This window comes from Mustela putorius, unplaced genomic scaffold (genome assembly GCF_011764305.1).
Source record: "Mustela putorius furo isolate JIRA1106 unplaced genomic scaffold, ASM1176430v1.1 tig00000127_pilon_pilon_pilon, whole genome shotgun sequence".
Lineage (NCBI taxonomy): Eukaryota > Metazoa > Chordata > Mammalia > Carnivora > Mustelidae > Mustela > Mustela putorius.
This window is the reverse complement of record NW_025421288.1, coordinates 16,503,691-16,527,536: the sequence shown is the minus strand read 5'-3', so window position 1 is coordinate 16,527,536 and position 23,846 is coordinate 16,503,691. Positions and strand designations below refer to the sequence as shown.

The window sequence follows — 23,846 nt, the reverse complement described above, 5'->3', positions numbered from 1 at the left end:
GTCAGGACCTCGCCTCGGTTCTGCCAAGACCTTTACTGGGCAGCTGCCCGCGGAGCAGAGACACAGGGCCGAGGGCAGGACCGGCAGGCGGGGTAAGCCTCCCGCGGGGAGCAGGGCGCGGGCGCCAGACCCTCACTTCTCCAGGGGCGCGTAGTTGAGCAGCTTCTCGATCAGGTCCACGTGCGCCAGCAGCATGCGGCGGCAGCAGTAACGCTTCAGGCCAAGCGCGTCCAGGGCATCCCTGCGGCGAGAGGAGCAGCCCTGCTCGTCCAGGCCGACCCGGGGGCACGGGGCGCCCTGCCCGCGGCGTCCGCGCCACGCGTCAGGGACGGACACGTCTCTCCAAGCAGTCACCTTCCTCCCGTCTCTCAAGCCAGCGAGAGTGGTCAGCGCCCCTGCGACCCGGCCGCAGACGCCCTAAAGGCCTCCGGGCACCGCCCGCGGCACCGCTCCGCTGCGCAGCGACGGCGAGGCGGGCAGGGGACGCCGGCTCGGGCAGCTCCCACCCGGGGCATCCAGGGGAAGCGGGTCCCGCCGTCCCCTCGCCCCCGCGCCCCGCCGCAGCCTACCTGCGCCCCGCGGCCCCGACCTCGTCCTCCGCCCCTGCGCCCACGCCGCACAGACCCCGGACCCCGGGCCCCGCCGCCGCCCTGGAGCCCCGCAAGCCCGCACCCGCGCACGCGCCGTCGCCCCGCGCCCCGGCAGGCGAGGACCCCGGGACCCCGGCTCCCCACCCCCGCGCGGCGCGGCGCCTCACCCCTCGGTGTACTCGGCCTGCAGCAGCCCCAGGTAGGCCTCCCACTTGTTGCCGACGATCTTGCCGCAGGTGAAGCAGCGCACCGGGATGATCATGGCGGCGGCGGCAGCGCAGCGCCCGCTCGGCCGGATCTGGCGGCGCTTCCGCCGCGGAGCCGGCCCCGCCTCGGGCGCGCTCACGGCGCGGGGGGAGAGGGCGTCCCGTTCGCCCCGCCCGCGGCCGCCCCCAGCCCGCCCCGCCGGCCCCGGGGCCGCCGCCGTTGGCTCCCCGCCGGGCAGAGTTCCCTCCGCGCGGACCGGGGGCTCCGGGGCCCGCGCGGCCGCGGCCGGAGCAGGCGGCGCGCCCCCCGCCCGCAGTTTTGGTACGTCCCGGGCTACGGCGTCCGAGCGGGGCCTGAAGGGCCCGACGGCGGCGGTTCGCCTTCCTCGTGTCCGCATGACAGACAGCCGCGCGGCGGGCGGACCGCGCGCAGGTACCGCGCCCGTCGGGGGGACGCGGCCAGGGTGCCGTCCGCCGCAGCCCCCGAGCCGGGACCCGGAGCCGGGCCGGGGCCGAGCCGAGGCGAGCCGGCGCAGAGCTGGAGCCCCGAGCCGAGCCGCGGCAACAAGTGGCGGGGCCGGGGCCGGGGCCGGGGCCGGGGGCGCGGCGACCCGCGGCGGGGGTTACCAGGGGCTGGCCGGCGGCCGGCGGGGGCCAGCGGGGGCGGGCGGCCACGGACCGGCCTTCCCGCCGTCCCTGCCGGCGCGTCCCTCCAGCCCCGCCTGGAGCCCCTGCCGCGCGCGCCCGGGGGCCCCGGGGGTGTCTCTGGGGCCGAGTTCGGCGGTCCGGTTCTCAGCCGTGGCCCGGCCCGCTCGCCCGCACGGTGTCCGTCCCGGCCGGGCAGTCACCTGCGGCTCCGCCGCCGTCCTCCCCGCGCCCCAGCGACCCGCTTCGGCTCGCGTCCCTCCTCCCTTCCTCCCGAGGAAGGGGTCTGGGAGGGGGTGCGGGCCGGGCTGTGCCGGGTAGTCCGTGATCTGGGGGCCCTCGGGCCTCTGAGGACTCAGAAAGCAGCGGAGGCTGGAGAGGGTGATCAGGGAGGGCGTCATGGAAGTGGTGCCTTTTGAGTTGAACCCTCAAGAGCAGGATTTCACCAGGGGTGAGCCCGAGTGTGTGTAAGGGAGGGGACTGATCCTGGCAAAGGGAACCCTTGGATACAGGCCTGGAGGCCAAACCTGCGGGCTACTCACTCTAGGCCACACGTTTGTGCCAGGGCCGGAGGAGGTGGTGGAGTTAGAGGTGATGGGTCAGGAGCCACAGAGGATTTAAAGGAAGGTCTGGCTGTGTCTCTGGAAATGGGGCAAGGTGAGCCCCCCCGCCCCCGCCCCGACCCCAGGGCTGGAGGCTGGGGAGAGATCAGTGTGCAGCCAGAGGAAAGAAAGGCTCCCTGGAGGAGGTGAATTTCTGGGCCGTGGGGGATGGCTGTGCTGCGGAGTGGCCCCCGTGACTCCGGTTGGTGTTGGTGGGTGGGGCTTGGCCAGGTTCCCAGGCCTGAGGCATCTGGACCTCTGCTGGTGGTGAGTGGGTCTGTGCTGAGTCCCAGGCCTCAGCTCGTGGCCCTCTCAGGGTATATGATGCCTTCTGGCCTTAGCTGAGGGGGAGGGAGCCAGAGGGTCCCCTGGGGCCTGGGTGGGGCTGGTCTGAGCTGCGGCTGGCCTGGAGTTTGTGCCCCCACTTTTGCCTGGGTCCTGGACAGCCTGCCCAGTGGATTTGTCATCCCCCCGCGGCCACGTGCAGAGCCACGAGTGAGGCTACTTCCCTTCCCAGCTGACCCCCCGCCCCACCCACTGGACGCACATCCTGTCCCTGGATAGAGGGACAGGACAGGGGGCCTTGAGTCCCAGTGGCCTGGGGTCAGACCCACGCTCAGCTGCAGAGGCTGCTGGCAACTGTGGAGGTGAGGGACAGGGTGGCGGGATCCGGGCTGTGCGGGTGGGCCTTGGGGAGCTGGTGGGGGTGGAAGGCTTCCTGGAGGAGGGGCCCAGGGCCTGCCCCACCCATGCTCCTGCCCCAAGCAGTTGTTTACTCTGAAAGTGAGGGGAATGAGCCTCCCTCCCTGATTCTGGCCCAGCCGAGTTGACATTCCTGGAATTCTGTGTGTGGATTTGGGGGTGGTGGCTGCCTCCTTTTCCTGGGCTCCTCCCTCCAGCTCCCTGATTTCCAAGGAGATGCCATGGGGAGCCTCCGGGCTGCCCCACCTCAGCCTGTGGGCCTGCCCCCAGCACAGGTGAGCTGGAAGGCGCCTTAGGGGGCTTGGTCCTCTTCCCGTCTCTACTGTCTTTGCTCTGCCCCGACTGGTCAGCCCTGCCCCCTGCCTCTGCCCTGAGTGGCTGGGTCCCTCCGTGTGTGTGTGTGTGTGTGTGTGTGTGTGTGTGTGTTGTGGGGATGTAGCTGGGCCCTGGGCCAGGCTGTCCTCAGGGTGGGCAGGAAGGAGACATGGAGACCCAGGGCACCAGTGGGGAATAGGGGCGGGTGCCTTGCCCGCCTGCAGGAGAAGGGGGGCCCTTGCTTCTCCTCTCTGTGTGCAGTGTCAGCACAGATGTGGCCCAGGGCTCGGAGGCGAGGGAGAGTGCCAGTTTTTCAAGAATGGGCTATTCTGCCCCCAGTGGTGGGCTGTGCTCCCATGCGGTTGGGAACCCGTGAGCCATGTTTCCTCAGGCTGGGCACGAGGCGAGATCAGCGGGTGATTTTGCAGCCGAGACGCCCGGGCCCAGAGCTCTGCCCCGTACACAGGGAGTCAGCTGCCCTTGCCCGCCGGTCCTGGTACCAGTTTGAACAACCTGTGGGTTGAACCAGAGGCCGCACAGCCGGAGGGTCCCAACCCTGGTGTGCCGGCTTGGCCCCTCTTGCTTTGGGCAGATGTGCAGGGTGCGGTGGGCTCCCTGAGCGTGCATGTCGGATGGGCTCCCCTGCCCACGGTGCCCACGCTAGCCCTGGGCCCTGGTGGTGTTTGCAGGCGTGCCTGAGGCCACTGCCCTTACCTGACGCCCTCTGGACAAGCCTGGGCCAAGGGCATTTGGGGACAGCGTGCCCTGTAAGGCTTCCATAGGGGTCTTGGTGGCCGGAGGTGGGTGGGCACACGCTGTGGGTGCCTGAGGCAGGGTGCTCCCAGGGCCTGTGGTGGGCGGAAATGTGGCCCCCCTCGGGGTCCTGATGCTGTTCTCTCCACTGCCACCTCCAGCAGAGAAGTACCCGGCGGAGGAGGAGCAGGGATGTGCCGGAGACCCTGAGGTGGGGGGGGGGGTGGCCTTGCTGGGCCCAGGAAAGGCCGGGGCCCCTTGGTGGCTCTTCCGAGGGACCGTCCCCCTGGGCTGGGTTCTCCCAGCCACGGAGTCTTGCCTCAGTTCTGTGTGGCACTGGGGGGCGGGGGGGACACCCCTCCCCCACGCCGGGGTCCGGGTGGGCCTTGGGCCTGCGGTTTGGATCAGCAGCAGGAAGGCCGACGCCACAGACCGTTTGTGCTGGCAGGGCCTCCCCCTGCTCAGAGCCGCCTCAGAGCCCTGCAGGCGCCCAGGGCAGGCGGCTGTGCTCTGCAACACCGCGGTCCGCCGTGCCCCGGATCTCTCCCTCTGGGGCTCGGGGTATGCTGCGCCCTTGGCGACCTCTCAACATTGTTTTGGCTTTTGGGGTGGTTCCTCTTGGAGTGGGACCTGGGTCTGGCCAGGTGGGTGCCCACAGCCTTCTCACGGCTCATGCCCCCCTGGGCCCCCCAGCTGCTTGCCACCCCAGAGCCCTGGCGAGTCAGGAAGACCCAGCCCAGGACTGTAGGTTTCCTTGGGGCTCTCCTTCAGCCAGTCCCGATGCCACTGCAGCTACCCTTCGGGGGTACAGGCGTGCCCCACCCTGCATTCAAAGGAAGCCCAGAGCAGACGATGGGAGGGAGGCTTCCTGGAGGAGGAGGCGGGACTGGAGAGGTGGAGCCCACCCTGGTCCTGTCTGGTCCCCGCACTCTGCCCAGCAGCAGGCTTGTGTCTGGGCGACCCTAGATGGGAGTGAGAGGCTCCGGACTCTTAGAGGGGCACTGTGGGAGCCGGAAGGGCTAGAGGTCATCTACGGAGGGGCCGGGGCTGCCGAGTGGCTGAGGGCTGTCAGTGTGGCTGGGCAGTGGTCTCCTGCCTCGGCTTGGTGTTGGCCATGGGACTTCCTCATTTTGGGGACCCAGGAGGGTTGGGAGGCTGCTGCTGGATCTGCCCTTTTGGCCCTGCCGGGAGGCCCATCCCCACCGGTGCCCCGGTCTCGGGGTGCGGGAGCATGGTGAGGTATTCCTGGAGCGGGGGTTATCAAGGGGAGTGGATGAGGTGTGTTCCCTCCCCTGCCACCCCCTACCCCCGACCCCCCACGCACTGCCCTTGCTACTTTCTGGGCCTGGAAGCCCTCCCTGGCCACTCTGTCCCTGGGCATGGAGACAGCCAAGGGGTTGCAGGTGCTTCCTTTCCTCACCAGGGTTCTGGGTTAGGGTTAGGGCCGGACGCCTGCCACAGTGACGTTTTGAACCCTGCGGTCCCCTCTGCCCTTGAGCTGTGCAGAAGACTGCCGCCCCTGCTCCCAGGCTGGAAGGAGCACCTGCTGTGAGGAGGGAGAGGCGGGGGGCCTGAGTGGGACGCCTTCAGACACCTGCCCCGTGAGCTTGGGGTCCCCTCCTGGAAAGCCCTGGCTGGTGGAGAGGACAGAATCCTCCCGCGAATGCCGGCGGCAGGGGAACGGGCCTGGTGAGTCATCACCAGCCATCTGGGTGCAGGGAGAGCGGGGTTGGTGGCTCAGGGCGCGCATGTGCTTGGAGCCCAGGGATGGGTACGCTTTAGGGCATCTGAGGGGGAAGTGGGCACCGAAGGCTGGCCGTCTGGGGTTCAGGCCGTGACCCCCACACGGCCCGAACACATATGTTCTCTATACGCAGACCCCACGTGCGCTGCCTCTGTGTCTGCGTGCAAGCCTGCCTCCCTCCCTGGGCACCTTGGGTCAGGAGCAAAGACCTCCCCTCCCCGTCCCTGTTCTGGTCCCCTGCGTCGGACAGTGCACCCCTATCTGGCCCCCAGCTGCCCTCTCTGGCCCTTGTAGGGACATGGTCCTGCGTGGAGGGCTGTTCCTCCTCCCCGAGGTACCCGGCAAGCCTCTGGGAGCCCCACAGTCGGTACCACGTGGTCTCCACTGTGCCCATCTTTCCTTGCATAGGGCTCCAGCCTGCCTTGGCTGACCGCTGGGGAACCGAGCACCGCCTGGCCTCTTTCCCGCGGCAAGCGCAGGTACGTCACGGTCTGGCGGGGCAGTAGTGGAGCTGACTCGCACGGCCTTGTCGGCTCCTTCACTCCTGGCCCAGGGCCCTGCCAGCTGGATGTTCGCCTGGTCCCCGCGCAGACGGTCTGCTGAACATGTCTCCCTGGGCCCCACCTGCTGGAGGAAGGGGACTCCTGTGTGGGAGAGGCTGGACAGGGTCCCTGATGCTGGGCCGGTGCATTGAGGGAAGTCCCCCCTTCTGGCCTCAGCCCTGATGGACCTGTGTCCTCATTCCAACTGGCCCCAGGACCCTTGGATGAATTTTCCAATTTTACTTCAGATCAGACTGGCTTACTCACCTGCAGGGGGCTGCAGGGGTTTGCAGATGGGATGTTTGGGGGATGTTGGGATGGCGACACAGAGGTGAGAGCGCTCTGGGCGCTGGAGCCCGCTCCAGCGGATGCAGGGGTTCCGAGGGGGGCTCAACGGGGAGTCCTGCCCGTCTCTGCTCTCCTCGTAGCCTTGGCCAAGGCCACTTCCTCACCCTCAGAGGCCCTGCCCAGGGAGCCAGGCGGAGGGAGCCAGCCAGCCTCCTGCTCCTCAGGCTTCCAGCTCCCCCCTGCCCCCTCCCCCCACAAGCCAGCAGTAGGTTTCCTTCTGCCCTGGAAGCCCGTGTGCCTTCCTGAGTGTGTCTGACCCCCGCCCCACTTGTGGGGGTGCTGCATGGGGGGCGAGATGGGGTGAGGCTCAACCTGGATCCTCCCTTGGCCTGTGTGCACCACAAGTGTACTCACACAGGCTCCCACACGACCTCCAAGTGTCCACCCTCTGACAGGGCTGTGGAGCTGGCCGACTCAGGCCCGGGGGGCGCCAGGGTCTCGAGGGTGCCGCTTGTTCCCTGAGCAGAGCTGTGGGCAGAGGTTTTTGCAGGGCGCGGGTGGGGCCACCGTGGCGACCCTTTCCTGGGGCCCAGACACACCAAAGCACACTTGGGGTTGGGAAGGGTAGAGGGGCTGTGGGAAACCTCAGGCCAGCCAGCTGGGTGACACAGGCAAGCAGTCTGGGACTCTCCCGTCCCCACTGCTGCCTGGGCCAGCTCTGCTCTGGGGGAACCGCCTTCAGATGCCGCCCTGAGGCCCGGAGCTGCAGTTCTACGAAGGACCTTCAGGGGGCGGCAGAGGGCTGATGCTAGTGGTCCTCGGGGCCCAGGGCGGCTGCCAGACCTCGCTGGGTCCTCAGCCCTCCACCAGTCCTGCTCTGCTTGCTGCACAACCCCCCAGACCTGCTGCCCCGCTCACTGCTCAGTCTGTCCATATGTCACCTTGTGAGTGTCCCCCCTTCCCCCCATCTCTCCGTCCCATCTCTCTCCCCTCTGAGCTCTGCTACCCAACGCTCAGGGATCCTGCCAGCCCTTCCCTCTTTGGACTTCAGTGTCTGGAACTGTCTGCTGGGTGGACACTGCCAGGAGATTCCCTTGGTGACCTGGTAGAGGCCTTGGCTACAGCCCAAGCCCAGGGTGCAGGGCACAGACCCCAGGCCCAGAGCGCCGAGGGGAGGGGGCTCAGCTCTTTCCTAGACAGGAAGGGGGCATCTGGCTTACATGCTGCTGTCTGACCCTGCTGCCCCTACCAGAGGGCGCAGCTGAGGGGACGTTTGTCCCCATCTGTGATTGTGTATGTCCCTGGAGACTGTTCCTGACGCACGTGTGTCTGTACCCCAGCAGACGGGCACACCCCGAGTGACAGTCTAAGGGTGTGTGTCCCAGGGTGTGTACGAGTCACCCTGAGAGTCTGGGAGCTGGGTGTGGGCCTGGTCTGCACTTGAGTGTGGGAGGCGCAGGGTCTGACTTGTAGCCCAGGCTGGTGCGAAATAAGACGGGAGGCCCCCTCAGAATTTATCAGTAATTCCAAGACAGTGGCGGCAGTCTTCTGTGTGACTGCACGGTCACAGGCTGTAGAAACCGGCCCTACTCCCGGCCCTGGAGAAGCAGGAGCAGGGGAGGGTCAGCCCGCCCCGGCCCACTGAACAGGCAGATGCCGTGGGAGTTGAGGTCCGGGCCGTTTTTAGGCGCCTAGTGATACCCTTGCCCTGTTGTGTGCTCGGGCCCCTCCCTGTGGGTCTGGAAGCCGCCCTGCTTCTTGCAGAGTGACCTGCCATCCTACCTCCTGGGCACCCTCTCCACTTGGCCTTCCCTGCCCCAGCCCCTCTCAGGGGCAGTCCCACCTCCTCCCCCAGCAAGGTAACCCCCTCTCCCCAGGGTGGGTAACCCAGTCTGATTCCTGTCCCGACAGAGGCCTCTCCCCATCTAAGGTGTGACTGCGGGGCTCCAGCCCCTGGCGCGGGTGTCGCCAGCCCAGGCTGGGAGTGTGGGAAGCTCCTTGAGAGTGCGCACCCCAGGCGCTGTTCCGGGCTTTGTAGTCTCGCTCCGGGCGGGGAACCCAAGTCGAAGCTGCCCCAGGTCATCACCAGAAAGCAACTGGGTCACCCCTTCATTTGCATAGCGCCCTGCATCTCGAGTGCGGTCGCAGGTCTCCAGGCCCGGCGGGGGGCAGTGCGGCCGCGGCGGTAGATTGGCCGGGGGGGGGGGGGTCCCTCGTTCCCGGGGCTGAGAGCCGCCTGGGCCTCCGCCCTCGGCCCCTCCGGCGCTGTCCCTGCAGTTCGAGAGCATCTTCCTGCCGGGCCCGGAGAAGGCGAGGGCGAGGGGCGCCAGCGCGGGCGGGCGGGGTCGGGCCGTCGCCCCGGGGCCGTGATTGGCCGGCGCCGGCGCCCGCGGAGCGGTGGGATTTGCGGGGCGGGGCGGCGGGCAGGGGAGGGCAGGGGAGGGGTCCGCAGGGCGGTGCGGCGAGGTGGGAAGGGGTGCGCGGGCGAGGCGGGCGCGGATTGGCGGGCTGAGGGGGACGGGGCGGGGGGCCGGGGGCGCGGGGCGGGGCGGCGGGTGCGGGGGGGGGGGTCCTCGGGGGGCGGGGCCGGCGCGGATTGGCGGACGGGCGCGGACGGGGGCCGGGGCTGCGGCGCGGGGGACCGGGGCAGGTGTGCGGGGCCGCCGCCGGGGCGGAGCGGAGCGGAGCGGCGCGCCCGGCTGCCACCGCGGGGCCGGGGCCGGGGCCGGGGCCGGGGCCCGGGCGGGATGCGGCGTTCCGGGGCGGTGGGCGCGGGGCGCTGAGCCCGGCGGCGGCCCCGGCGCGATGCGCCGCTCGAGCACGGACGAGTCCACGTACCGGCGCAGCCCGTCGCCGGAGGGCAAGGAGCCGGGCTTCGCGCGCGGCGGCCCCTTCCGGCGCTACAGCAGCCTGTACGGGCGCGCGGGCGCGGGGGACGCCGCGGACGGCGGGGACGGCGGCCCCTTCTTCGGCCTGCACGCCAGCCCCGGCCCCAAGGCGGCCCAGGCGCGCTACACGTCGCCCAAGGGCAACAAGTACGTGGTCTTCTACCTGGACCTCTCCTTCATCTTCCTCCTAGAGTTGAAGCGCTGCGGCATGGCGCGCGGCTGCCTCCAGGGCGTCAAGTTCCTCATGTTCGCCTTCAACCTGCTCTTCTGGGTGAGTGGCGGGGCCCGGGGGCGAGCCGGAGTCGCTGCTGCAGCGGGGATGCGGGGCGAGGCGCCGGGACGCAGACGGGCCGGCCTGGGCGCGCAGGGTCGCGGCTCCGGCCCGGGGGGCCAGGGCTGGAGCGGCCGCGGCGGCCGGGGGCGGGTGTCCGGTCCCGCGAGGCTCTGGCCGAGGCTCTGCGGTCGGGGCCGCTGCCCGCGTCCTGTCCCCTCTCCTGAGACCGGACGTGTCCCGCACCTGCGCGCGGGACGGCAGGGCGCCCGCATTCCAACGCTGGTCGTGGCCGGCGGGGCGCTGGGGCTGACGCCTCCCCTCCCGTCCCAGCGCCCAGCGGGCGTCCTGTCTTCGACCCGCACACCCCCTCCCCGTCCTCAGTGGACTGACCGAGTAGGCCCAAGGACCGGGGTTCGCCAGGGGCTGTTGGGGGTCAGGTGGACCCGTCCATCGTCTGGAGGCCGTGGGAAGGGAGTGGGCAGCGTGAGTTCTCGGGCTGGGCCTCCCACCGGGCAGGATGGTGGGCCACCAAGTGTGCTAGGGACGCGTCTGGCGTCTCTGCTGGCTCCTCGTCCTGCATGGTGTGTGTGTGTGTGTGTGTGTGTTGGGGTGGGGGGGCTCCCATAACTGCAGAGGCGCAGCAGGCCCTCCTGTGGCCTTGGCTCTCCTGAGCAGGTTGGAACAGGCCTGGTTGGGCTGCAGGAGGCTGGGAGCAGAGAGGATGCCGAGGTCACTCCCTCCTCCTTCTGGAGCAGAGAGTCAGGGGATGTGGCGCGGGCTCTGGACCCCCAGGAGGAGGTTGAGCTTTGCACACTCATCTTCAGGCCGGATGCCCAGAAACCGGGGTCCCCCTCGGCCCCTTCCTCCTTCCTCAGGCTGTGCTTTTCTCTTCCCAGCTTGTGGTGGTTGGAGTTGGGGGTCCCCGGGAGGGGCGGCCAGCCTGGGCTGCCCTTCGGTGTGACCCAAGGGGGCTCCTGGCCCAGGTGCCAGCTTCCAGAGGCGGTCACCCCAAGAGTTTGTTCTCCACAAGAGACTCCTGGCAGGGGTGAGGCACCGGCCCGGAGCGAAGCACCGTGAGGTCAGGAGCCAGCAGCGGGGGTGGGTGGCAGCTGGGCCCTCGGCCAGGACTGGGGTGAGCATCTTCTGTTGGGGGGATGTTGACGAGATACAGTGGGTGCCAGTGTGGTGGGTACCGAGCAGCTGGCAGAGTTGGCATGTCCCCATGGGTGACCGCATCTGATAGTGGTGGTTGTCACAGATCTTGGGGTGGAGGGGGGTGGTGGGTGTGCAGGAGAGTCAGGTCCCAGGAGGTGGGCAAGACTTGCCTCTTCCCTCGTCTGCCTTCCTCAGTGATCTGGGGAGCTGCCTGCAGGCAGAGGGAGAGGGGCCCCCTCCAGGGCCCAGCCCCCCCTGCCACGGGCCCAGGCTGAGCTGTCTTTGCCCTGTGAAGCCTGAGGAGCAGCCGACCAGTGGCAGAACAGACACACTCTGCCAGTGTCTGCGATGGGTCAGAAACCCCTTTGGGCTCCCCTCCTGGGCAGGACAGTCCGTTTCCCTTTTATTTCACAATTCTGCCTCCCTGCAAAGCCAGCTGGCCCCCTGCTGCTTACCTGGGCCTGTCCTTGCCCCAGCGTGGTGCCCAGCCGGGATCTGAGACACGGAGGTCAGAGAGGGCATGGGGCCTGCCCACAGCCTGTGGGAACCCCCCGCGAGGTGTGGTACAAATGGTCGGGAGGCTGAGTCCCTGTGCCGGTGAGCCTGCGGGTGGCGGGGACAGAGGCTACAGCACCCTTCCCTGGGCCTCAGCTTCTTTGCTACCTGGGGGTGCTGGCCCCCCACCCCATTTCCCACTGTCACTGGGAGACCTCTGAGTGTCATGCCTTAGTCTCCCCTGGAGCTAACTGTAGGGTCAGGGCCGCGGTTGTGGGTGGAGAGTCCCCGAGGGCTGGACCTCCAGACACTCACCTGTGTCAGTCCCTCTGACCCCCGCCCTGCAGGGCCAGGCCAGGGGCGAGGCCATCCTCTGCGGCTGGGGTGGGGGGAATTGTGTCTGAGTGGGCAGCCATGCCTGTCCTGGGTGTGGCTCCAGAGGGAGTGGGTGCCCAGGGCCCTGGGGGGGTCAGGAGTCCAGGCCGCAGGTGCAGATGGGGCCAGGGGATCAGGAAGGTGAGCCCCAGGGTACCGGCCCTCATACCTGTTTAGAGGTGAAGGTGCAATGAGTTCTCTAAGTTTGTCTCCTCCTCACTTTGGCTCTCCTGTCCAAGCCCCGCCCGGCACCCCTTTCCCTCAGGGCCTCGATCCTGCTGGAGGTAAAATCCCGCAAGGCCGGCACATTGACCCCTTGAGGCATCCGCCTGCCTGTTTCCTCCGGCCGTCCCGTCCACATACCACCTGCTCCCCAGGCTGTCGGGTGGCCCTGGCCGAGATCACAGCTCCCGACTTGGCCTGGAGGGGCAGGAAGGGGGAAGGGCTCAGCCCATAATCGACTCTGACTCAGGTGCCCCATTTGACGGGTTTTCCTGGGGCTCCTGCTGGGTTGGGCAGGACTGAGGGTTCCAGCCGTGGGTCCTTGCCGGGCAGGCAGGAGTCATCACCTCGCTGTCCGGGGCCTCAGCCGCCTGGTCCTGTGTGGACGGGCTAGATCACAGGCTCCTCTCAGCGAAGGAAACAGGCCTGCCTCTTGTCCCCAGTGCTGCAGCCGGGGTGACCTGAGCCGGGGGAGCCGGCACCCCCCGGAGGAGGAGAGGGGCCGAGGCGCTGGTGACGGGGGCCCCTCAGAGTTCAGAGCCAGCCTACCCCCAGATGCTCTCCGGCCTTCCCCTAGCAGGTGGCGCCCTTGCTGGCAGCAGACGGCTCCAGCAGGGACGTGCTGGCCCTCCTCGGAGGCCTGCATGTGTATCGGGCACCTTCGGGCCACCGTCCCCATGATGGGGGCAGGGGTGTCTCCTGGGAGCCCTATCCTGGCAAAGAGGGCCTTGTTCGGTACGTGGGAACATGGGGGTGCTGGGCGCGGGGTGAGGGTTTGGGGCCGTTCGGGCCCCCACGGTGACAGAGGGGGAGGGGGAGGCCCAGGGTGGGGAGAGGGGGAGGTCGTGCCCTCCTGGCCTCGCCTGCTCTGGGGCAGACTGCTCAGGGCTTCCCCAGGGGCAGTGTCCGTGCCCCAAGGGGTCCAGGTGTGGGGGGCGCCTGGGAGAGGAGGGTCTGAGCCCAGCAGGGCCAGGGTGCTTGGGTGTGTCCTCTGAGCAGGTGCCCGGCTCCTCCCAGATTCAGATCAGCCAAGCTGAGGGCCCGCCTTCCTGCTGCTTCCCCGGCGGCCGTCCCTCCGGGCCCCCTTCCCACCTCTGGGCTGCTCCCCACTCTGCGGGCAGGGTCCCCTCTGCAGGACTGGGGCGGGGGTTGGAGCTGCGCTTGCCTTTTCCTGCTGCCCAGGCCACCGTAGGGCTCTGGCGGAGTGCCGCCTCCTCGGGGACTCCCTTGCCCCAGCCGCGCCCCAGGTGATGCGCTGCAGATGACGTCCAAGTGGGCAGCCTGGCCTGCTGTCCCTGGCCCTTGGGCAAGACCCCTGAGACTGGCGGGGGAGGGGACACCCGCTGGCAGAGAGCCCGTCGGGCCGGGCTCCGTGACCCCCCCAGGTCCCCCCTGCGGTTGGGAAGTCTCAGACCTGGTGGCTCCTCTTGGCCGTGGCCTCCTGATGGTGCTGGGCAGGTCCCCATGTCCGGCTGCCACGGGGTGAGGCAGGGGGTTTCTGCTGCCCACAGGGAGGGGTGGGGGGGAGGGCGGCGGGTTCTGTGATGGGATCGGGTCTGCAGGGCCCTGGGGAGCAGGTCCTGGGGTTGGGGTGCTTGGCTGGTCCAGTCAAGGCTCAGAACACTCTCCTCCTTGGGGCCGGCCGCTGGCCGACGGGGCGGAGGGGGCTTCTGGGGCCTGGGGATGTCCGTCTGCTCTGCGGTGGCAGTCTGGGTCTCTGGGTCCAGCTCTGCGACAGGGCCCTCCTGCCCGCGGCGTGGGTGGCAGGCAGCAGACACAGCCCGCTTCTGACTTTCGGAGCAGCGGCGTCGATGCTGGGACCAGGGGTTAGGCATGTCTGCGGCCGGGTTGGTAGCTCCCTGATAGGTTGGGGGCGGCAGCGGTCTGTCAGGGGCCCCAGTGGCTCTGGCTCGACCCCGGGTGGTTGTCGGGCCTGTCTCCCCTCCCCCCATGACCCCAGTGGGTTTTGTGGAGTCTGGCCTGTTGGAAGGGAGGGTGAGGGGAGAGGCAGGTCGGCCAGGCCTGTCTGGAGAGATCCTTTTAGATCTCAAGCAGGCACGTGTAGGACTCTGTCTGGCGTAGAGGGGTGTGGCCGCAGCCCTGAAGGGCCGGAGGGGCCTCGGAAGCCAGGCGGACCGCGTCCCGGCTGCGGCCCCAGACCCGGCCTTCGGCCTGTGGTAGGGGCCCCGTCTCCCTTCTGGCTGCCGGGAGGACCCGGCCACGGCCTCCCCCTCTCCCTCTCCTCCCCAGCAATGCTGGCCGGGTGTTTGCGTGGAGCCTGACCGGGGCGGGGAGGGGGCGCTGGAACTCACGACCCTGAGATCCAGACATGAGCGGAGAGCAAGAGTTGGGCGCAACCAGCTGAGCCACCCAGGCGCCCCCCCGTTTATTGTTATTATTTTTTTTTTAAGAAAGATTTTATTTATTTATTTGAAAGAGGGAGAGTGAGAGAGACAGCATGAGACGGGGGGAGAGTCAGAAGGCGACGCAGGGCCCCCACCAAGCAGGGAGCCCGATGCGGGACTCGATCCTGAGACTCCAGGATCATGACCTGAGCCGAAGGCAGTTGCTCAACCAACTGAGCCACCTGGGTGCCCCTCCCCCACCTTTTAAAAAAGTCTTCTTTTAAGTCTTCTCTACTCCCAGCGTGGGGTTCGAACTCCCAGCCCTGAGATCAGTGTCTCATGCTCCACCGGCTGAGCCGGCTGGGCGTCCGTTTGGGGTTCTTAACTGTCCCCTGGATGCCCCTTTGTGGTCCGGTGAGCTCTTCCTTGCCCTGGAGGGTAGACTTGACCTTCCTGAAGCTGCTGCCAGGGCTGTTCTGTTCCCCTGCCCAACCCCCCTCAGGGGACGCCGGCTTCAGGGCCTGCAGTCACTGGGGCTGCTCTCCTCGGGCCTGGGCCTTGCGGCTGAGGACGGCGCAGGGGCTGACGCATAGGAACAGCGGCCTGTTGTGTTGTTTTCCAGTGAAGGGCCGGACGCGTAGCCACCAGTGACAATATCCACTGTCAGCCCAGAGGTACCTACCTCGAGCCCCTTGGCTCAGTCTCCCTGACTCCTGCCTTGGGGCAGCTGCACACCTGGGTTCTGGCTCGGTGACGCGTCCCGCAGTTCCTAACGTGTACGGATGGGCCCCCTCGTGGTTCTTCTTGGCTGGGAGGGGCCAACCACCTTGCCGTGCCCCAGGGCTGTGCTGGCTGCCAGGAGAGGGGCTTCTGGGCACAGGCTGGGCCCCTGCGGGCACCTGGCCCTCCACCGTGTTCCAAGAACATGGCCAGCTGTCCTGCCGTCTGCTGTCCTGCCGTCTGCGGGCCGGAGGGGCCGTGGCAGAGAGCCACCTGACACCTGCCCCTGCCCCGGGCCTGGGGGCGGGGCTGGCGTCTCAGACTTGTGGTCCTTCCACCCGGCCAGACTGGAAAATGCGAGGAGGCTGGACAGCAGGAAGGAGGGGGGGCCCGAGCCGGCGGGCCTGGAGCTGGTGACGGGGAGGCCAGGAGATGAGGCTCCAGGGGCGTGGGAGGGCGTGGGTGGGGGACCCACCAGGAGGCCTGGGCCCCCCTCTCAAGCTGTCATGGGCTTTTGCGTGGCTGGGGAGGGGAGCCCCGCCTGTGCCCCAAGCCATGGGAGAGCCAGGCTGGACATCCATGGGGTTCGGGTGGGGTCCCAGCCTCCCAGGGATCTCAGCCCCACTTAGCCTGTGTTTGATGTTCTCTGTCTGAGACTAACGGGCTTTGTTTTTCTTCCTGCACTTGGAGGCTGTAATTCTCCTGCCAAAATGTTTTAAAAGCTGCATACACAGAAACATTTTCAAAATTATAGGTAGTTTTATTAACTGTGTGTGCGTTTTGTTAGTGTATGTGTCTGAGCGTTTAGCGACTGTTTTCTGCAAACATGCTTGAACACAGAGGGCCTTGGGGCTTGTGGCCACGGCAGGTCACAGGGCAGCGCATCTGCGACACAAGCCTGCGTCTGCCACTGATGGTGAGGGGTGCCCGCGGCGGCATGGCGTGTGACGTGGTGGCAGTGAGGGGGTGTGTGTCCCAGTGTGGGTCTCTCCTGCCGTCGCAGGGTGGAGGTGGGACGTCGTGTGCAGACTTAGTTATGGAAATCCATTTCTCCCGCTGCTGGGGGTGAGGAGTTCCCTCCTGGGTTCCACGGAGACCCGGGCCGGTCCCCACCGCCACAGCTGCTCTGCTCCCCGTGTCCTCCTCTTGTCCTTCCTTCTGTGTGTCCCCATGGGGCGAGGGAGCTCAGACGGGCGCATTTCCTGCTGACAGGAGCTGTCTGCCCACGTCCTTGAAGGCGGGCACTTGGGCTTGTAAAGAAGGAGTAATTCCTCTGCTCAGGAACCTGCTGCGGGAGGCAGTCCCCCTGCCTCCCACTGAGGCCCCACTCCTGGGGGCTCAGCCCAGAGACATGACGTGCTCCGTGGGGGCTTGTGGTTCAGTGGGGGACAAGCTGACGTGAGGCCCGGGCATGGTGGCCGGTTACTGTGTCCTGCTTCATGGGGGGGTGGGCCACGTTCACACCCGCCCTGACCCAGTTCCCTCCCTGCTCCCCAGCCACAGTGTCCCTTCTGTGCACAGTACCCGACTGGGCAACCCCAGCTTCAACCTTGCCTTGGGGCTTTGGAGATCCTGGAGGCAGTAGCTATGCTAGGGACACGGTGCTGGGTGTCCCTGCAGGCATGGGGGAGGGGCATAGCTCCAGAAAAGCCCTCGGCTCCATTTCTCATCTGTAGGTTGGGTGGGAGGACCGAATGTCCCAGCCTCCTGTGCGCCACGGTGCTGAGCGGTGCCTCGCGCAGGCAGGGGTGGGGTGCCCAGAAGCGCTGGGTGTCCCCTGGACAGCCTCGCCCGGGGTCAGCACCTTGGACAGTGCCAGCGCCCCTCCATCCCCGCAGGCGCACCCACACCTCCAGGACTGCCCTGGGGCGGTGCCCACGCCCAGACCTGCCATGAAGACCTCTCCTGTCTCTGTCCCCCCAACACTGGGCATCTGGCGCCTTGCGCTGGGTGCCCACCGAGGGCACCGAGGCAGTCTGAACCCCTCCTCTGGGTGGGTCTCCCCACTGTGGGAGCAGTCATCTGGGCAGTCCCCCCACTCCGGGCTCCTGGCCCCTGGTCACGGCCCTGAGTTTGATCAGTGCACCACTGACCACCTCTCAGGGGGCCGGCCACTGGCAGAGGCTCTGTCACCGTCCATCGTGGGCCCTCTGGGGACCTCCAGGGCCATGTGGTCAGTGCCAGGGGCAGGCCAGGATCCTCTGACCCACCAGGGTCCCCCAAAACTGCTACCCTGCCCCCTCCCTGCGTCTCGCCTGAGCTGCGGACCCCCACCCTCCTCTGGGGAGGGGCCTCAAATAGGCAGAACAACCCCTGCTTCCGGACCCTGCCCTGAGCCAGCAGCATTCAGCAGAGGGATTGTTTAGAACTTGTAGACCGAAGTTCTTGCTTTTGTGGAAGGTGCAGACCGGGGCGGGACGCCAGAGAGGACCCGCATGTTCACCCTGGGCTGCTGGACCCCCACACTGGCTGGTGGTGGGCATGTCAGCCGGAGGCTCTCCTGCCTCGCTCAGCCCTTGGCAAGGCCCAGAGGGATCCCAGATGCCCACACCCAGGGAGCCATGGCCCCTGCTCTTGGTCTGAGAGCCGCATGCCCCCTACCCCCACAATTGCAGTCTCCTGCCCGCCTGGCTGAGAGCACGGCGTGCATACTCCCCAGAGACTCCAGGACCACCGAGTGGTGCCCCGCCGCCACCCCAGGGCCAGGCTGACCTGGTGATGGGGGAAGGGGTGAGGATGTGCCCATGAGAAGGTGAGGCCTCCTTGGGCAGGGGCCTCAGAGCCGGTGGAGCCTGCAGAGTCATGGGGTCCCTGTTGGGCTTGGGGAGCCCATCCGGTTGCTGGGGAGGCGTTGTGTGTGGACGAACCGGCTGCCCTTGGCTCTGCCTCTGACTCACTGGGCACGAGACCCACTTCCCAGCCTCAGTTCCCTGGTCTGGGAAATCGGGTGGGAGTCTGGCCTTCTAGGCTCAGGAAGCTTTTGTGGGGTGAGGCAGGGCTTGTGGTCCTGGGCGGCTGCGGTATACCCTGGAGTCTGTGAGCTAGCCTGTTCTGGGCATGCGGGGGGATCGCACCTAGGGGGCCCTGGGGGCTGAGGCCAGGGGGGCCTCCCCAGATGTTGAGGAGTGGGGAGGGGTCCCCAGGCAGGGCCGCTGGCTTTCCCCAGAGCCCAGCAGGCATTAGTCACCAAGTGGTCTCACTGAAGCCCAGGTTTTGGGGGACCAGGAGCTGGTCCGTGTTCATGGGGCTTACCTGGAATACAGTCTCCTCTTTGTTTCTGAGACCACCCAGAGCCCTGGTGCACCCCTGCTCCCCCAAGGCTGGTGTCCCCGTCACCAGGAGAGGCCGACGCTCTGGCTTCTTCACCGCTTTGCCTTCTCCCCTTCTTCCTCTCATTTCAATGTTTTTTTTTTTTTTTTTTTAAGATTTTATTTATTTAATCTGACAGAGAGGCAGCGAGAGAGGGAACACAAGCAGGGGGAGCGGGAGAGGGCGAAGCAGGCTTCCCACAGAGCAGGGAGCCCCATGCAGGGCTGGATCTCAGGAGCCTGTGATCATGACCTGAGCCTAAGGCAGATGCTTAACCCACTGAGCCCCCCAGGTTTCCCTTCAATTGTGTCTGTAATAAGGAGCGACTATGAAATTCAGAAGCAGTCCCGGTGGTTGAAAGGGAGGGGCAGTGAGTGCCAGGGAGAGGTTCTCTGCTCCATCCTGTGCTGGCGTCCATGCCGGGGTCTGGTGCGTGTTCTGGGCCTTGCACTTAGAAATGGACAGCGGGGGATGCTGGGGGCCCACTGGGATTACGGCCGCCCACTGGGAGGTGGTTTTAGGAAAGAGGGGAGTGTGTGGTCCAGCAGGGTCCAGAGGCGTCATGTCCCTGACTGCTCAGGTCCAGAGAGGCTGTGGGGTAGGTGCAGGCCAGGACCTGGGCCAGAGGGGTATGCTTCCTAGAGGGGTGGTGTTTGGGGGGCCTTAGGGCCCCTTGCCAGGCTGCTTCACTGTGTCCCTGGGACAGGGACAGGCACCCCATTTGTGACCTGAATGGAGAGTGTCCTCAGACCATCTGCTTCCCACTGCCAGAGGTGGCGGACCTTGGAGTCCCCATTCCTGTGACTGTGGGGGGACCGGCCGGGAGGGCTGGCTGGCCCTGGAAGGTCGGCAGGGTGGGCCTGTGGGATGCCACTCTGGGTGACCACTGGGGTCTGGTGCAGCCTGCCCTGGGCTGTGGATGGTGGTTTCACGGCCCTCTCTTCCCCCTGGCGGTCCCAGCTGGGAGGCTGTGGCATCCTCGGCGTCGGCATCTGGCTGGCGGCCACGCAGGGGAACTTCGCCACCCTGTCCCCCTCCTTCCCGTCCCTGTCGGCCGCCAACCTGCTTATCGTCACCGGCACCTTCATCATGGCCATCGGCTTCGTGGGCTGCATCGGAGCCATCAAGGAGAACAAGTGCCTCTTGCTCACCGTGAGTGCCCCCCGCACGCGGGCGCCGGCTCTGGGCCCCGCTCCCTACCTGTGCTGACCCCGCAGGACCGGTCCCTGGGGACCTTGCTGGGCTGGGGGCGGGGGCTTGGTTGCTGGGGGTGCTGCTCGGTCGGGGTTTAGTGGAAGCCCCCCCCGATAGGACAGAGCCCCCCGCCATGTGCCCACGAGTGCCAGGTGGGGCCCCCTCCGGCCTACATCGGGCCTGTTTGCTTGGAGACCACCCTTCCAGGGAGCCTCTGCCCAGCTCCTGTCCCAGGACCCCGCTGAGAGGCTCGAGTCCCCTCCTGTGCGGTGGAGACAGATTCCCAGGCAGGCTGTGGTTCCCTGTCTTCAGGAGCATTATACCGGGGCGGAGAGGGGCCAGGCTCGGCCTCCTGCAGCTTGATCTTGTCGGCCGAGCCCTTGCCCAGGGTGGGGCCTCGGAGGGCCTGTCCCCCAATCTGTGCAGCTGTCCTGGGTGTTCAGCTGGTTCCACAGGCTGCCATCAGCGCCTGGGGCTCTGATCCCTTGGAGCAGAGGGTGGGGGTGTGGCTGGGTCCCCAGCTGCCCCGGGGCAGGAGGCTGCGCTGTGGGTGGGGGGCCCAACCCCAGCCTGCCCTGCAGGGTGACCTGAAGTCCAGAGTGCAGGGCCTGCTGGGGGCACTGGGGGCCCGCACTGAGGGAAGGCCAGATTGGGGATCCCGGGGGAGGACAGGGCTCGCTCCCTGCAGCCCGTCCCCTTCCTGTCTGCAGGAAAGGCAGGGTGGACGCAGGCTGTCTCTGCTGCCCCGCGGGCGTGAGGCTCTGGGGTGCTCATGGGGTGGTGCGGGGGGATGACTGCCACCCAGCAGGCAAGGTTTGTGAGGCCAGGTGGGGCTTTGCTCCTGGTGGCTGTCCCCTCCCCTCGGTCTTTCCTGAGGGGCTGCTGACCTCCCCTGGCTGCTCTGACGGCTGTAACCGGCATGGTTCAGGGTCTTTTTTTTTTTTTTTTAAGATTTTATTTATTTATTTGACACACAGAGATCACAAGTAGGCAGAGAGGCAGGCAGAGAGAGGGGGGATGCAGGTTCCCTGCCGAGCAGAGAGCCCGATGCGGGACTCGATCCCAGGACCCTGAGATCACGACCTGAGCCGAAGGCAGAGGCTTAACCCACTGAGCCACCAGGCTCCCCGGTTCAGGGTCTTTGTGGTCCGACCTTCTCCCTGCCCACCACAGGGACACAGGCACAAAGCACACACGTGTGCTGGCAGGGGTGAGACTTGTGCTTCTGAGGTTGGTTGAGCAAGAGAAGGGCCCTCGCTCCAGAGCGGGCAGGAGCCCACGGGAGGTGGGGCAGCAGGAGGGGCTCTGCTGGTCTCCGGGGACCGGACACCGTGGGGGAGGTTCCTGTAGTGCGGGGGGGGGGGGTGTCTCTCTGCATTTGCGGCCCCACCCTTGGGAGGCTGCCCGAGCTGGGGGCGGGGGCAGCTAGGGGCCAGGCGGCCAAGTCACCACGGTCGGGTCCCCTGTGCAGTTCTTCGTGATGCTGCTGCTGGTGTTCCTGCTGGAGGCCACCATCACCATCTTGTTCTTCGCCTACACTGACAAGGTTCGCCCACCCCTGCCCTCCCCAGCTTTGGGGGTGGGGGCTCTGATCTCACCAGCCAGCTAGGGCCACAGCACTGTGGGTGACAAGGGTGCGGGCAGGGCTGGGAATGGCAGTCACAAGCTCCACACTTGGTGCGAGTGGACAAAAGCCCCTGCCATCCACGCACTGGGGGAAGCGGCTTTAACCGCAGCCACCAGAGGCCGGGCCTGGAGGCTTGGGGAGGTTTCTGGCCCTCCAGGAAGTGGGGGACAGGGGAGCAGTGCTGTGGTCTGGCTGTGCCGAGCTCCTGCTGTCCTGGGCTGCTCGTCTGCCGGGCAGGGAGAATCCCCCATCCCCAGGTCCTTAACCACCTATTTACTTACTGATGGCTCGTGGCCGTGTGCTTCCTGTCCCCGGCTGTGCCCCACCTGCTCCTTCCTCTGCCCGCTGGGCGCTCTGGCTCGGCTCCTGGGTCCCTCTGGCGTCCTCCCACCGGTGCACTTTCTGGCGCCGGACGACCCCCAGACCTAGCTTGGCCTCTCCTTCCCCAGGCCTGGAACCAGCCCCTCCTCCGGGAGCCCCGGTTCCCTCGCTGGACGACGGTCTGGGGAACCGAGTTGCGGGGGCCGGTGTGCTCGTCGCCACTGGGGCGTCGTAGCTTCCGGGCCCCTTGGCGGAGGGACGGAGCCGGGCGTGCTCACAACCTGCGTGTACAGACCGGTCGGTGTTTCCGTCCGTGTCCGTCTGTCTCTGTACGGGCAGCTGAGGCGGCAGACTCTGGTGCCAGCTGCTGTTCAACACCACAGAGGGCCCAGGGATGGGGGCTTCCAGGAGGAGGGGACTCCAAGGAGGGAGACAGTGGGCACAGGTGCCTGTGGGGTCTGGATGAGGGAGGTGGAGCTGGCTGTGGGGGGGGGGGGTGTCCTGCTGACCTCACTGCACCTGCAGATCGACAGGTACGCCCAGCAGGACCTAAAGAAGGGTCTGCACCTGTACGGGACCCCAGGCAACGTGGGCCTCACCAACGCCTGGAGCATCATCCAGACCGACGTGAGTGCGTGCGGAGGGGATGGGGGTGTGTCCGGTAGGGGACGCGGACCCCCCCCACCATCCCAGCCCCTGCACCTGTCCACAGTTTCGCTGCTGTGGGGTCTCCAACTACACCGACTGGTTCGAGGTCTACAACGCCACCCGCGTGCCCGACTCCTGCTGCCTGGAGTTCAGTGAGAGCTGTGGCCTTCACGCACCTGGCACCTGGTGGAAGGCGGTGAGCCCCTCCCCTCCCCAGGCATCCTGGCCCCAGGGGAACCCGGGGTGGGGAGGAGGGCCAGCCTCGCGGCCCCTGTGACGCACACCCTTCCTCCAGCCCTGTTATGAGACCGTGAAGATGTGGCTCCAGGAGAACCTTCTGGCTGTGGGTATCTTTGGGCTGTGCACGGCACTGGTACAGGTACGCTGGCCGGGTCCTGCCTCAGGAGCCACCTGGACTTACCCCGGTCTCTGACCTCACAGCTTAGCTCACCAGCACCCGGGGGGAGGGGCCTCGAGCCCCCATGGCTGCGCAGAGGTGGGGTTTGAGGTATAGTTGGAGCCTACTCCACAGGGAGGTGGCCTTTGACGGATCAGGGACTGGTAGGCCAGCCTGTTCCTGTGGCCTAAGCCTGGCAGCTGTGGTGGGTGAGTCACGGGATGGCCCAGCCAGTGCCGAGCAAGGGTGGGCATTCCAGGGCCTGGTGCCCGAGCCGGGCTTCCTGCCCTCGTGGAAGCCTGGAGCGTTAGACCCTGCAGAGGCTGGAGGGCAGCGGTCAGCAAACCCGGACCTCGGGCAGCCCTGTTCCTGGGGGGCAGTGGTAGGCGGGTCCCAGCCAGACCACACACGGTCAGAGGTGACCCCAGGCGGAGGATGTGCAGGGGAGGGAGGGAGGGGGCACGGAGCCAACGGGCCCTGCAGCCACCAGCAGAACCACAGCAGCCACACTGAAAGGCGGCTCGGGGGCTGAGCCCTAGGAGTCCCCAGCGTGACCCCTAGGCTAAGGCTTGGGGATGTGGCTGGGGGAACCCAAACTGCCAGGGTTGGGGGAGGCATCCCTGGGGAAGTGGGGTACGGGCCATCCAGGGAGGAAGCTGTGGGGTGGGGTCTGGGGCAGGACCCCCTGTGCCTGTGGTCTCCGGGAGCAGTCCTGCCCAGCCCCCTTGTGTCTCTGCAGATCCTGGGTCTGACCTTCGCTATGACCATGTACTGTCAGGTGGTGAAGGCGGACACCTACTGTGCGTAGGGTGCCCGCTGCCTGCCTCCCCTGCCTCGCTGCCAAAGGACACGGCTCACTGGGAGATGCCCGCTCCTGCTGCGGGACTCAGCACCAACCCTGCCCCCCCGCAACCGCCCCCCCAGACCCTCAGCCAGCTGGGTGAGCCCCGTGCTGGAGGCGGGAGGGGCTTCTGGCACATTTCAGGTCCGGGTACTCTCCCGAGCAGCGTCTGCCCCTGCTCTGCCCCCCTGGCCGGTGTCATTCACGAGTGGGGATGGGGGTGGAGGGCTGACCGCTGGTCCTGGTGCTCCAGGTGGGGCGGCTGCCCCACCAGCCACATTCCACAGCGGAGCCTGGCAGGCTCTGGTGCATCTTAATAAAGTGTGTGGACAGCCCGCCCCCCCCCGCATCTGTTGCTGCCTGACCCCCAGGGACGTGCCCAGCGCCTGGGGTGGGGTTCCTGCACATGCGTGGGGGCAGCCCCCACCCCGCCGGGGAAATCTGTTGGTGGTGCAGAGGTGTCTCGGGACGGCCCTGGGCCTCCCTCCCCATCTAGCCCCAAGGCCTTGCCTGCCCCAGGGCCCCTGTTTCTGTGAACTTGGCCCCGGAACTGCTCATCTGCATGGTCAGGAGGGACGCGGATGCCGCAGGCACATCAACGCAGGGAGAGAGGAGCGACAGGCGCGGGGAAGGCCGTGGGTCTGGAGC

At 67.3% G+C, this 23,846-nt stretch overlaps 2 protein-coding genes across 8 annotated transcripts; one reads left to right on the top strand and one right to left on the bottom strand.

The window, feature by feature from the left end:
• Nucleotide 1: 1 nt before the first annotated feature.
• POLR2L (RNA polymerase II, I and III subunit L) lies at nt 2-920 on the bottom strand. The gene is made up of 2 exons (XM_045066914.1): nt 758-920; nt 2-241 (listed from the first exon to the last, which is right to left on the bottom strand). Exons 1-2 carry the CDS (start codon nt 850-852, stop codon nt 133-135), a joined length of 204 nt encoding a protein of 67 aa, XP_044922849.1. The 5' UTR covers nt 853-920; the 3' UTR covers nt 2-132.
• A 146-nt stretch (nt 921-1,066) lies between these two features.
• TSPAN4 (tetraspanin 4) lies at nt 1,067-23,533 on the top strand. Of its 7 annotated transcripts, none has more exons than XM_045066909.1 (9): nt 1,067-1,118; nt 5,966-6,036; nt 9,467-9,546; nt 19,131-19,322; nt 20,836-20,910; nt 21,838-21,939; nt 22,025-22,156; nt 22,256-22,339; nt 23,097-23,533. In XM_045066909.1, exons 3-9 carry the CDS (start codon nt 9,484-9,486, stop codon nt 23,163-23,165), a joined length of 717 nt encoding a protein of 238 aa, XP_044922844.1. In that variant the 5' UTR covers nt 1,067-1,118; nt 5,966-6,036; nt 9,467-9,483; the 3' UTR covers nt 23,166-23,533. The 7 variants fall into 7 exon arrangements, with proteins under 7 accessions (XP_044922844.1, XP_044922834.1, XP_044922822.1 ...); XM_045066899.1 differs by having other exon boundaries at nt 1,110-1,229; XM_045066911.1 differs by lacking the exon at nt 1,067-1,118 and adding an exon at nt 2,292-2,310.
• Nucleotides 23,534-23,846: the final 313 nt, after the last annotated feature.